Consider the following 14,017-nt stretch of genomic DNA (forward strand, 5'->3'; position numbering starts at 1 on the left):
ATACCATCTTAGAGAAGATGCACAGCGGAAAGAGAAGAAGAAAGAAAAAGAAGACTTGGCAAATCTTTATTCAATATTTCATAGTTCAATGTTCTGAATCATTGAAGAAGAAGAAGAGCTAAAAATAGAAACTGAATTAACAAACTAAACTAACCTGAAACCTATAAATAGACAAAAACTAACTAACAACCAAAAACGGGCCTAGCAACAAAAGAAGCCCAAAGAAAACAAAAACAGAAGGAAAACAAGAAAGCCCAAAAGCTAAAACTAAACCAGAAAAAGAAGAAGAGGAAGTCATTGAAGCTTGAAGCTTAAGGAAGATTTAACAGATTTTACTTGTTGGCACAAAAAATGTAGAAAGATTCATTTCAACTATGAAAGTTGTGAAAATTAGGTTGCATAATCAAACGAGTGATGCATGAATGAAAGATTGGCTAATCACTTATATTGAGCGAGAAGTGTTCAATAATATTGACAATGAGTGGATAATTCAAATTTCAAAATATGTATTAGAGATTAATTATGAAATACATAACTTATTTGATAGATACATTTAAATTTTGTGATTTTAATATTAATATTTTCATCGTTTTATATAAATAATATTTATTATTTTATTTTTTAACATATATTTCACACCCTATAGGTCCTAAATCATTAAGTATATAGATTATATTGTTGATAATTCAACGATTTTAAAATATGTAATAGAGATCAATTATAAAATACATAACTTATTTGATTAGATACATTTAAATTTTGTGATTTTAATATTAATATTATCATGGTTTTAAATATATAATATTTGTTATTTTATTTTTAACATATGTTTCACATCCTATACGTCCTAAACCATTAAATATATAGATTATCTTGTTGATTATTCATCAATATATGATTTATCTTACCTGCTTAACTTTTACATGGAAATTCCGATAACACTTATTCTATAATATTTCACTACAATTATTCCTTGGCATTGATAAGTGGTAACCAAGCCGGTGATGTAGAATACACTTAATTTAAAGGCTAGAAATTAACTCAAAACAAGTAAGAACATTTTTAAGTTTTAACTTTGAAATTTATTAATTTATCATCTTCTCAAGCAATTTTGTATTTGATAGTGATTTCCAATAAATATCAATGCTACCTACCTGCAATATGCCATTATAACTATTGTGATTCTGATTGTAACAACTTTTTTATTAGCCTATTAATAATTTAATAATATATTTATACACGAACTAATTCCACTAACTAATAAAACCTAAGGTGTAATTATTAAGATGAAAAAATTGTTTATGATAGTTACTTGCAAGAGGCAAAAAATTTACGGGTTTTATGTACTTTTCCATATTTTTAATTGGAAACAAGTTTATCTATACTACTATAGAAAGGTAAAACATGTCTAAAGGGTATTTAGGTAATTGAATAGACATAATTTCTATATTCTAACTTTATACTTATTATTATATAAATGTAAATTATGCCTAAAAGACACTCAGGTAATTGAACCTGTATAATTTCGTTCAATTCCATAATTTTTATATTCCAATTTTATCCTTTTGTAACATCTCAATTATAACTACAAGAAAAATTTCTACATGTTCTTTTATTCTTTTCCATCAATGTATCACTACTATTTTGCACATTTTCATACTTATATTTTCTCTCTTCTTCGCGACAAGAAGAGCAACTTTGACCCATACGAAAAAACATCCAATGACACACTAATCATTATCAGAGACGCAAGTTGAGAAATTTACATAAACTTTGTGTATGCACACACTTGATATCAGAAAAATGAAAGTCGACAGACACGAAAATCGACCCATTAGTAGTGATAAAAGTCATATCTCAGAACATAGATAATAATATCTTATGACCTCTAGCATAATGATTGAGAAAGAGCGAGGATTCACTTACTCCAATAGTAAGTTTTTTAAGCTTACTCCTCATCCTATCCATCAATTTTAGGGAAATCTAATGGTTTAAATCTAATTATTAATTCAAACCATTGAATTTCCCTAGAATTGATTGATAGGACGGGGAGTAAGTTTAAAAGTCACTCATCATGGTGATTTTAGGTTCAATTCTTGCTAGTAATAGTTTATCAATAACTCATTGGAAAGGTTCATTGTTCATAGAAGTCCTTCAATGTATTAAGTACATTACATGTGATATTTTCCTATGATTATCTAACATCAAAATTCTTCTTTTATAGACAAAGGAATGAGAAATTTAATGCTATATGATTGCACAGAAGTTTGAATGAACTGTTTGTATAATAAGTAGCTTCAAATGTGTGAACTGGATTCTAAATTTTCAAGAAGCTTCTCATGCTCTTGTTTTGTTAGCATATCCATTTGGTTATGTTTGTGTGAAGACAAAAATAGTGAAATAATAGAAAGCATATATTCCATAAATTTATTTGCTTAATTATCTAATCATAAGACCAAATCATTTGATATGAATGAAAGGGTACCTTTCTTACTATATATTACTGTTCTTGGAAGGTATATCTATAACTTACCTATACTCAAAGTACTCATTAATTCAGAAACACACAAGGTCAATGGCATTTGTGCATGAAAATATGCATTTTCTTCTGTTATTCACCTTCTCAACTTTCAGTTTCTCATCAATTAGCATCAATTCTCTAGCTAAACCTCAAAGATTGGTGTCAAAACTTATACACCGTCGTTCGGTTCTTCATCCACTCTACAACCCGAACGAAACAACTAAAGATCATATGGAAAATGATATTGAACACTCGATTGCGCGTTTAGCCTACTTACAAGCAAGGATTGATGGTACTTTGGCCTATGATGATCACAGGAGTAAGCTTTTTCCTTCATCAACCGGTCGAACCATACTCGCGAATATCTCGATAGGCCAGCCTCCCATCCCACAGCTAGTTATTGTAGACACTGCAAGTGACATCTTTTGGATTATGTGCAACCCTTGCTCAAATTGTGACAACCATATAGGTCAACTTTTCGATCCGTCGAAATCTTCCAGCTTTTCTCCACTATGCAAAACACCTTGTAACTACGGCCGCTGCGAATGCAGCCTCAATGATCAATTAACATACCGTATCACATATGCAGATCAATCTGCTGCATCAGGAACCATTGGCCTAGACATGCTAGTTTTTGAGACATCTGATGAAGGTACGATTCAAGTACCAAATATCGAATTCGGGTGCAGCCACGACATTGTGTATAATAAAGATCCAGGGTACAATGGAATACTATCACTAAACAATGCACCTCATTCTTTGGCTTCACAAATTGGCCAAAAGTTTTCTTACTGCATAGGCAGCATAACTGACAAAAACTACAATTACAACCAATTAGTATTAGGCGAAGGAGCATATCTCGAAGGCGATTTTACAAGCTTCCAACCACTTTACGACAATTACTACCTTTCCATGGAAGGAATAAGTATAGGAGAAAAGAGGCTAGACATAGTGCCAGAATCTTTCGAGATGAAAGCGAACGGGTCGGGTGGAGTCATCATAGACACAGGATGTACACTAACCTACCTAGTTGATGATGTGTATAACTTACTATATGATGAAGTTAGAAATCTTATTGGTTCTTCATCTACAGAAATTAGATTTGAAAAGGTTCCATGGATGCTTTGCTACGCGGGTTCGATAAGCCGAGATTTGGTTGGTTTTCCAGTGGTTACATTCCATTTTGCTGAAGGTGCAGAATTGGCTTTAGACACAGGAAGCTTTTTTCAACAGGCAGGGGATAACATATTTTGCATGACTATTGCTCCAATAAGTGTTGCTGGCATAACAAGTAAACCTTCTGTTATTGGGTTATTAGCTCAACAGAGTTATAATGTGGGATATGATCTCATTGATCAATTTATTTACTTCCAAAGAATTGATTGTGAACTTCTCAGTGCCTGATATATGCATCATTCAGAGTTATCCTAAATGTATAAGCAAGGTGGTCTATTTCTCATTTCGTATAAAACAACAACCATCCCACTAAGTGAGTCGACTACATGGATCGAATAATACCATCATGCCCATCACGCTAATATTAGTTTATAAATGATATATGTCACTTTCTCATATACAAAGTTATTCATAGCTTTGCAATTTGCAAATAAATTACAAATTTTGAGCATTTAGTTGATAGTAGTTAGATTAGCATAAAAAAATGAAGGTTAGGGTCAACCACTATGACGAGAAAGTATTAATTTTTCGTTTTCTATACTTCAATGAAGACCACGTGTTCTAAGTCAACATTCAAATGAACTATTAAGATTATGTTATTAATACACACATATACTTTACACTATATTAAATTTATATAATTCACACTATTTTACTATAGTCCATATCATTTTCTACACATTTATATTATAATAATACCACATCATAGTGATGTGTAAATTTAACATTATTAATGTTATTGTCCTAAGTCACACGGCAGAAGCCATTGCAAGTTCATCCAAAAAAACTCAAAAATCCAAGAACTAGATTGGTTAATTGAATTTTATTAATGTCTAATTATTGAAGAAAAAAATTATATATAGTTATTCATCTTTTGACTTCTTCAAAGTATTGGCTAGTTGGCACATGAAAAGGACTAGTACCTTAATTACTTGGTCAGTAACCCTTTCCTTACGATTTGATTAGAAAAATTGTTACTTGAAAGAAAAGAAGACTTTCTAAATTTACTTCAAATCAGTGACTCCTCCACTGCAAAATTTCTCATCTCAAAAAACCACATATATATATATATATATAGAAAGTTCTGGATATTCTCCAATAATGGTAATAATTTTTATTTACTTCTTAATTAAAAACAATTTAAAATTTATATCATTCATTATTTTTTTTGCTAAAGGGCATATATCACAATCTCATTCAATATACGTATTGGATTATCTAGCACTAAAGATGATCTGAATTCATATATACATATATATGTATGTATAAAAGAAAAAGGTTCGGTGCAGAGATTTTCACTTAATAAGGTTTAAAAGTAAATTTGTAGCTTCAATAAAAAGAAGAGATATATACACTTAAAGCAGAGTTAATTACAAAAAGGCTTCTGATCTTGGTTTCATTAAAAAACAAGCTATGTATCAATAGTCAAACCCCTATTGTATATTATATATCTACTATACATTACCATAGGCATATATTTATATATATATATATATATATATAAGTACTAATCTTTCATTCATATTATTTGCCTAAAGAAAAGCCAAGATGGGAGGTTGCTTTTCTTCTAGATCATATTCCACAAGCAACAATATCCGTTTGGTTCATCTAAGTGGTTATGTAGAAGATTTTGATCAACCAATTTCAGTGAACCAAGTCATTGGAAATTCCTCTAAGTACTTTATTTGCACCTCAATTCAGCTTCTTTCTTCTTCTTCTTCTTCTCTTTGTTCTTCTTCTCAGCCACTTAAAGGAGACACACAACTCCAACTTGGGAATGTTTACTTCATGCTACCATTCTCAATTCTACAAGTTGATGTTTCTCCTATGGACTTAGCTTCCCTTGCAAAGAGGCTCACAACTATAGCCAAAACAAGATGTGGTAGCAAAAAGATCCTTAAAGATAGTTCCTCCTTGTTAAGACAAAGTGAATGTAGAAATTCACCTTGTAGGAGTGAAGGTAGATTAGGGGTAGTGGATAAGGAAAGTGGTGTGACTTATGGAGCAAGAAACTCTTTGAGAATGCAGCCTTGGAAGCCTTTATTGGATACTATAAGAGAGAGGTCATTCAATAGAAGAAGTGAATCAGATTTGCATGAAAATCATTGATAGATTGAGGAGAAAGCAAAAAGAATATGAGTTATACTTAGTAGATGGTGCCATCATATTTTGTGATAATTATTTTTATTTTCCGATGTTTTCCCTATACCAGATTATCATGTTTTAAATATTTCTTCTATATATTCTCATATTTTGTACTTTAATATTTTTAGTAATGTGATTCAAATTGTTAGGTATTCCAATTGGGGAGTCGAAACAATAAGACATTTTATTCATAGGCTAAAGTATTCTTTCATGGGCTAGCTAAGTAAAGTTAACAACACATCTTAGGCCTAAACTTTAACTGGTTAGGTCTATATTTCCATATACTTTACACCATAATACTTTAGTTCATAGATGAAGATGTCTTATCTATTCTAGTCCTTAATATTTCATTTTGAAGATTGCATGATAAAATCATAGTAGAATCAGAAATAACTCATGTAAGTCCTCACAATCTTTGGGGGCCATGCAATCTTCTACTTATTGAAAGTGTGTGCATTATAACAAATTAATGGAATAAACAGTTCAATTGAAATTCCTGCTTGTGAAATCTGTAACTTGTTCTTGTCATCTTTAGATTGTAAGAACAGCATACACCTCAAAAGTAAAATTTATAATCATTTTAGCATAAATTTGAAGTTTGTTGTTTATTAAAATAGTAAATCAATTCACAAGCTTTCCTGCAAACATAATCTATTGTGTAACTAGATCATGTTGATGGCTTTTATTTTTAGTTATACTGAGAAGAAAAAACATACTGACATGATACATTGTTCTCTTTGATACGGGTGCAGGTACGTAGTATGCGGTAGGTTACTATGTCAAATACCATTACGTTAGAGTATATTCAGTAGGGTTTCTATAGCTTTCTATATAGTCGTTTTTAGTGTTGCTTCTTGTAGGTTTGAATCAACATCATAGGAGAAATGTTCAAGGATAAAAAGTTCTTATTTGTTGTACTCATTCATGTAATTGAGCGTACATTACCAATTATTCTTATTTTCTTGTACTTCAAATGTCAGTAAAAATTCAGTTCGTTCCTTAAAGGGAATCAGTTCGCAAAAGAACCACGAATTGGTAGGAGAAAACTAATTAACAGTTGGCTACCAAAATGAGAGAATTGTTATTCAATCAAAAAAGAAAAGCTTTTTCAGATATCAAACATAATTGTGTGTTACTAATAGCATATTAGTACAATGAACAGCAAAATTTGCTTACATGTTGAAAATAGAGGATTCAACGACTAAAGAATAAAGATATGATACACTCATGCTACATAAGTTAATAAGAATAAATTATTGTGCTATAATAGGAGCATCTAAAACCCATTTATGAATTGGTGAACAATCCCACCCTTCTTCTTTGCTATAAGAAATAGTAAAATGCTTAGGGTTCCAACTTTCTCCTTTTGATTCTCTTTCTCTTAAGAGTTCCCTTTGTTCTTCCTCTACTACTTGCTTTGCTTCTCTTGCTTTTTCCCAGTTTTTGTTCATAATTTCTTGGCTTGTTTCACCCCAAACATAGGCTGATTCTGTTGGCCACACACTCTGATATGAACAAGAGAATTTCATGTCACATTTAGTAAAACATTATACTAGTTTACTAGGGCAGAAAAAATGTAGTTTTTTTTATGTGAATGTAACTATGTAAGTACACCTAAATGTGTTTTGTAAATGATACATGTAATATTCTAAGTAATCATAAAATATACTAGAACCCCGTTTATTATTTTTAATATTAGTATACACTCAATATATATATTGAGCCGCATCGAGTTGTATCAGACTGTATCAAATTTAAAATTGTTGTTCATTATGTATTACGATCGTAATTATAGTCGGATTAGTTGCGAGCATATATTACCTCTGCATCCTTGACAATAGGAGCTTTGAGCCCAGAAATGACTTCTTTTGCATCATATATCACTTTCATTGTTGCATTATTTGTATCCTTCAGTTTCACAATGCTGCATAGAGAAATAGTGTAAACATGTGGCTCCATAGTTTATGATTCATTATAACCGTAACACATTAGTCTTGACATGTGATTCTTATGAGCCCATATATTTATTGAAAGTGTCACCCTTAAAAGTTAAATACTGCATGAAGTATTTTATTCCTCCAAGAGAGAGTCTCCGCGAACCCATGATCTCAGGAACTTATAGTCATCGATTCCATTGAGTCGATGAAGCTCTCTCTTGTGACAATAAAATAGTGTAGAGAATGTATTTAAGCTTAAAGGATAACATACTCAATTCATAGGCCCAAAAGAATCACATGACAAGACAGAAGTGTTACAATAACTTTTTGGGCAATTCTACATTCATAAGTAGGATTCAGTTAACAAGATTGATTTGCTTAGCTTCACTTCAATAATTTTGTATACCCTATACTATCATGCATATCATAAGCTTTCATAATTAATGTGTATATGAAATGAAACAAAAATGAAAGTTGAGGTATAGAATGAAAATACCTATCCCAATGACCATCAACTTCATATAAGACTTTCAATGATGATGAGTCAAAAATCTTCCCTTTGATCACTTTATGATTTCCACCAAGTCCTAAAAATGAATGACTTGACCTATAAGATAACTCAGCTACTAGTCCTGTTTCTTGGCACCTTATGTTAACATTTCCAACCCAATTAACACCAGGAATTGGAAGAATTTTGAATGAAAGATGAGGACAATTCATTTCATATGTTTCTCCATGATTTAAAAGCTTCAACTTCCTTTTGCCATGGACTTTAGCTTCAACCGATGTGCCTGCACGTCATTCATCATTCATATGCTAATTATTGTTGACTCTTAAACAAAAGTAATACAAATCAACGATGTATAACGTACTGATCGTCTAAAAAGCTTTTTAACATAGATATTAAGTTGTTGACTTTTTTTATTTCTTGTTATGATTTATGGATAAGTGAAATTGAATTACTTAATGATCCTAAAATAAAAGGGAATGATACCATTAAACTTTGGGACAGGTTGTTGGGACCATATCATTTCTATGTTTTCCTTCTCATCTGTAGCATGGAGTGCAGTTACTGGAGGGTGGTGTGAAACCTGTAGACATGTAAAACAATAATGTAATTACTATCATACAAATTAAATTTACCAACTCAAAAATTATATTAAATAATTAGCTAATAAGTTAGGTGATTAAAGTTAGAGGGCAATATTTCTACACTTAAAAATTTACAGACACTTAATATATCATTTATTATTAATTTGTGTTACTTATATTTAAAAATCCGATGATTGAATATGTTTCTTCTTGAAATTATACGTGAGAAGGATGATATAAATAAGAAAGTATTGTATGGTTCAAGATTAATGGTTTAAAACATATTGAATTTTATTTCAATACACATAGCAAGTGCCTAGAGATTCACATCACCCATTTTTTTAGGAATTTTATGCATAGAGTTGACTCCAATCCAAATAACATAAGGCTCTTACTTATTAATGATTAATTACTTCAAATAGCTTATTGAAATAACCAAAAAAAATTCAAATGCAATCAAAACTTACAAATGCCTAGAGATTTTTTTCATGCATTCTATGCATGTAGTTGACTTCAATCCAAATAACTTATTGAAATAAACAAAATTTTCAGATACAAACAAATCTTATTTGTTATAGAAACATGAGTCATTTATTATGTCCCACAAAGTGTATTATTTTATGTAACATTATTTATGATTAGTCCGAAAAATAATTTTAATATTTTTTTTCCTCAATCATAATAAATGACATGTTGAGTAACATATTTTTTGAACAAAAGATATAGTATGGAAAAAGTTAACTAGCTACTAAGCTATATTTGATGGTGTTACCAAACACATTATATAATAGAGTATAGGCAATAAATACTAGCTCAGAAAACCACACCATTTTATCACTTTAAGACCAAACTAAGCACTTCCCTATAAAGTAGAATATAAAAGTATGCAAATAAATAAAGAATTAAGAAGCATGTACCTGCTCAAGTAACACATTAAGGTTTCCCTTAGAAACATGGTGTGTCTCACCAAGTATAGGATTAAATGGAGCAACACCAAATGTTGCAGGACGTGTGGTAGAAATACACCATGCTACCACAGAAATGAACCTCTCTTGAGGACTATGACCCTTATTGCACATGCTTAACATGTCCAAACCTGTGCAGTACACTGATTCACCATAGCATTGAAGTTGAGACTTTGGAAAGTTAAATAGTGGTGGTAGCTGCAAGTATTACACAAATCATATTACTATTATTTTTATTTCAATGCCTATTTGATCAATTATATGTGCAAAACAAGTGTACAAATTTGAGGTACATATATAGAATAGTGATGGCTTACTTTGGTTAATTAGTAGCTATTGGAATCAATTTTAAAAATATTGTTCATTATTCTTTTAAAAGTTAAATAAGTCAAAAAAAATATAAGTATTAGTGTAGTGCATAATTAGTACATTTAGTGCATGATTTACTCATTAATATTACACAAATTTTCACCATTATTTTGTTTCAATATTAATGGGTCAAATATTCTCTTTCCTAATAACATAGTATGTATTCCTTTAATTATTCAAAAATAATCATAGTATGTTATTTTTAAGATATTTTATTTATTTATAACTTAATTTAGAACCAGATTTATTATGTTTTTTACTAAGATAATAGGATGGATAATTCCTTTCTCACTAAAAGTTTTCTACTAAAAAATAACGATTTAAGTAACCCAATTTCTCTACTTAATTTTAAGTTTTAGCTACCAAATTCTTTTCATTTGTGGCACATCATAAGTAGGAATATGCATGCAGGTTGATATCTAAGAGATTTTGTTTTTATGAAAATAATTGGGAATGAAGAAAATTTATTACCTGAAAACGAGTGAGATCAGATCCTGGCCGTACATTTTTAAATAAACTTAGTATTCGTTGCAAAAGATTAGGGGCTGTATAAGAGGTATCTGAATTTGATTCACCTTCTAATAACAATGGCTTAGTTAGAATAATTTTCTTCTCTTCCTTTACCTGCACCACCATGTAATATTTTATTATATTTATTAAAAAAAATGCAATATATTATACTATTTTTGTAAAGCATATATTCTCAACAAGTCAAACCTTAAAGAGTTAATCAACTAGTAGTATTTTATCATATGCTAATTGATTAGCTGTTCATTTATAATAATGATAGCATTATTGGGTACTTAGTTTAATGTTCTCCATTATTGAATGTAATGTCTTTACAAATAGTCATAATTATTTGATTTGATAAATTAATTATACTTCAATCAAATATTCTATCAATCTTCTACCCAAAAAAATATTCTATCAATCAATACTTGTTGATTACAAATAATCATAACTATGATTAGTTGGATTTTGCTTTCATTACATATAAGTTACTTATGGGTTATAATATACATGAGCAATAATGAATTTTTTAGAGGAGTGGATACACATAGAAACACCACCTGAAAGAGATAATGCATGAATAACTTTGATGATTATGGTCATAAATTTATTATGAGTTGATATTCAAATAAAAAAAATACTACTAGCCCTAGCTCAATCTAGATGTTATGATGCTAATTAAGATAAGGTAAAAAAAATGAAAGATATAGTAAATAATATTTCACAGTGTTTCAAATTTTGTGAAATCTTATTTTATATCATCTTATTTCTTATCTTTTTTTTTAGTTTAAGCTATTGACCTAGGAATTATGAAATTAATAATTTGGTTGTTATTTTATAGTATTTTTAGTAAAATGTCCATATCATTCTTTTTAAAATTGAAAAACTTAATTCTTTAATTAATTTATGATATAAAAAGATGAAAATGCAATTATTTAATTTAATGAGCTTTGAAAATATATAAAAGTATATAATTTTAGAAAAACCTAAAACTACAACAACAAAAATAAAAAATTGAGGAAGTATTTTTTTAATTAAAGTAAAATGGGGAGGACAAATTTTGCCTTATTGACATGCAAATTGTACATAAAATAGAATCCTCCCAACAATATTCAAATGGACAAAAATTGCCTATAAAACCAACCCATGTATAGAGTAATGTTATCAACACCAAACAAATTAATAAAAACAAAATTAAGGTCAAACCGTGTCCTATACTACCACAAAAACCAAAAACAATGTCAATTGTTAATAGCAATTGGACCAAATTAAAAGATACCACTAATCAAAACAAGTTAATGTCGTGTCTATTATAAAATATTCTAAGGCATTGTGCATGTGAACTCTAGAGTAAAAAGAACATCAACATTTTCTTCTACTTTTGCTTTTGCAAGCCTTGGCAAGAGAATCAATATTGTAATAAAGTGTATATTCCATTCACACAAACCAGAAATATATTATAGTATATTATATTATATTATACTATATTATATTATATTATGATAGTGATTATTCAACTACATCGAAAACCAGAGCTAACCTAACTATAATGTAGATCTTTCAAATGGAACATTACACCGTTAATGATACATGTTACCATATAAAAAAAGAAATTAAAAGAAGATAAAAGCATAGGATCTGAGAATGTATGTGAGTATTTGCTGGAAATAACAACCATCCATTAGAGAGAAAAATTAACACATAAAGATCATAAAATAATGCATATGAAAGAAGAACAAGAGATATATCATATCAAGTATATGGGTTAAGATACACATAGAAGATGGAAGAGATGAAAACATAGAGAGAAAAAAGAAAATTAAAGAGAGAACATACCATTTTACTTAAACTTGAAAAGGAACTGAAGAAGGAGTAGATAATAGAAAAAGGAGTGTGTAGAATACAGAAATTTAGATGAGCTTTGTTTTTGGTGATGAGAATAAGAAAAGGAAATGAACTCTAATGTTGGGGCATTGACCAAAGCTCAATGAGGGTATATATAGGCATGCACAAAGTAAGTGGTACTATTTGGTTGAAATGACTCAATCATGAAATATGTGTGATGGCATAGTTAAGGAATCAATAAAACTAAACTTTTTATGGGGAAGGTAAGTGTGTATTTTTTAGTAATAAATCATTCATATTTATAAGATTGTTTGGGTTTTCCTTTTTGTCTTTTTTTATAGAATTATTTTCAAATTTTTATTTAATTAATTAATTATGTTGCCAAAATAATTTTATACTAAATTATCATAAAGAGAAAAATATTAATTGATTGAAAGGAATGATAAAATAGACTAATCTCGTGGATTTAAAAAACTTAATTTAGTCAATAACAAATTTAATAAATTAACATTAATAATCACATTTTTTAAATTCGTGTGATATTATCCTAACAATTCTTATAAAAAAGACCAAATATAATAAGTATGAAATAATAAGAATAATAAAGGAATTAGCAGCTTGATGGTTTGACTTGGTTTTTTGTGCAATTCATGAGCCAAATTGAATAAAAGGAGATTGGTTTTTTGTTTTTTTAAAATAAATCATGTTGTATTTCAAATTATATTTCATATGGCACTCTTTGTTCATTTCAACTATCATTTTAGCTAATAAACTAACATATATACTCCAAAATTTAAAACACAATTCAATGCATAATTACATAACACAAATCAAAACATGTCATATTAGTAAACTTGATAAAAGACTAATACAATGAAAATGATGAAATAATGTTAAAATGTGAATATGATGTTCTTATATTCTTGATTATCATAATAACATCATTTGATTAGTAACATGTTCTTGCTTTTAAATTGTCTAAAATAAAAAAAAATGGCATACCACTTATACTTTATCTCAAGGTGTGGTATCGTTGGAGATCTTTTATGAGGATAAATATATGTTTTGTGAAGAAACTAATACTAAAGAAGTAATATAGAGTTTGCATGTATCTGTAGTTGCTAAACCGGCTGGCAAAGGAGTATAAAAATTTCTACGGTGTCGTAAACAAGTAAAAGACGTAAGAGGTTGTCGTATCTATAAGGACTAGCTAAACTTAGTCTTTCAATAATCAAATTACTACTCTAAGCTAGTTTTTACAAATGGTTTACAAGTTGTTGTTTCGGCTGTGAAAAATCAATGATAAATCATGTTGAAATTTAGATGTGGGATTGAATCACTATTCATTTCAATATTACGGGCAAACAATCAAGCAATAAAACAAGTATGACTCTACACAATATTGGACCTCAATCACAATAAAAGCTAATACTTTAGTCTATTTAGTAACTCATGAA

At 29.3% G+C, this 14,017-nt stretch overlaps 3 protein-coding genes across 4 annotated transcripts; 2 read left to right on the top strand and 1 right to left on the bottom strand.

Moving 5' to 3' along the window:
• Nucleotides 2,435-3,959, top strand: LOC109327872 (aspartic proteinase CDR1-like). The gene has a single exon (XM_019561046.1). The coding sequence runs from the start codon at nucleotides 2,474-2,476 to the stop codon at nucleotides 3,923-3,925; it is 1,452 nt and encodes a 483-aa protein (XP_019416591.1). The 5' UTR covers nucleotides 2,435-2,473; the 3' UTR covers nucleotides 3,926-3,959.
• On the top strand, nucleotides 5,212-5,885 carry LOC109327839. The gene has a single exon (XM_019561011.1). It carries the CDS (start codon nucleotides 5,246-5,248, stop codon nucleotides 5,804-5,806), a length of 561 nt encoding a protein of 186 aa, XP_019416556.1. The 5' UTR covers nucleotides 5,212-5,245; the 3' UTR covers nucleotides 5,807-5,885.
• Nucleotides 6,975-12,683, bottom strand: LOC109327453 (oxysterol-binding protein-related protein 4C-like). 2 transcript variants are annotated; one of them, XM_019560602.1, is made up of 7 exons: nucleotides 12,552-12,683; nucleotides 10,677-10,829; nucleotides 9,789-10,034; nucleotides 8,774-8,870; nucleotides 8,276-8,570; nucleotides 7,664-7,766; nucleotides 7,096-7,347 (listed from the first exon to the last, which is right to left on the bottom strand). In XM_019560602.1, the coding sequence occupies exons 1-7, from the start codon at nucleotides 12,552-12,554 to the stop codon at nucleotides 7,096-7,098; spliced, it is 1,149 nt and encodes a 382-aa protein (XP_019416147.1). In that variant the 5' UTR covers nucleotides 12,555-12,683. The 2 variants fall into 2 exon arrangements, with proteins under 2 accessions (XP_019416146.1, XP_019416147.1); XM_019560601.1 differs by lacking the exon at nucleotides 12,552-12,683 and having other exon boundaries at nucleotides 6,975-7,347; nucleotides 10,677-10,841.

This window comes from Lupinus angustifolius, chromosome LG15 (genome assembly GCF_001865875.1).
Source record: "Lupinus angustifolius cultivar Tanjil chromosome LG15, LupAngTanjil_v1.0, whole genome shotgun sequence".
Taxonomy (NCBI): Eukaryota; Viridiplantae; Streptophyta; class Magnoliopsida; order Fabales; family Fabaceae; genus Lupinus; species Lupinus angustifolius.

What these genes read in the sequence shown, in the direction of transcription:
- LOC109327453 (XM_019560601.1), bottom strand. Translation starts at nt 10,841, where the DNA reads ATGGTGGTGCAGGTAAAGGAAGAGAAGAAAATTATTCTAACTAAGCCA. An exon ending in ACCTGTCCCAAAGTTTAATG is followed by an intron (nt 8,571 to 8,773) that starts GTATCATTCCCT and finishes AATGACGTGCAG; the next exon opens with GCACATCGGTTGAAGCTAAA. An exon ending in CTATTGTCAAGGATGCAGAG is followed by an intron (nt 7,348 to 7,663) that starts GTAATATATGCT and finishes TGTTCATATCAG; the next exon opens with AGTGTGTGGCCAACAGAATC.
- LOC109327839 (XM_019561011.1), top strand. Translation starts at nt 5,246, where the DNA reads ATGGGAGGTTGCTTTTCTTCTAGATCATATTCCACAAGCAACAATATC.
- LOC109327872 (XM_019561046.1), top strand. Translation starts at nt 2,474, where the DNA reads ATGAAAGGGTACCTTTCTTACTATATATTACTGTTCTTGGAAGGTATA.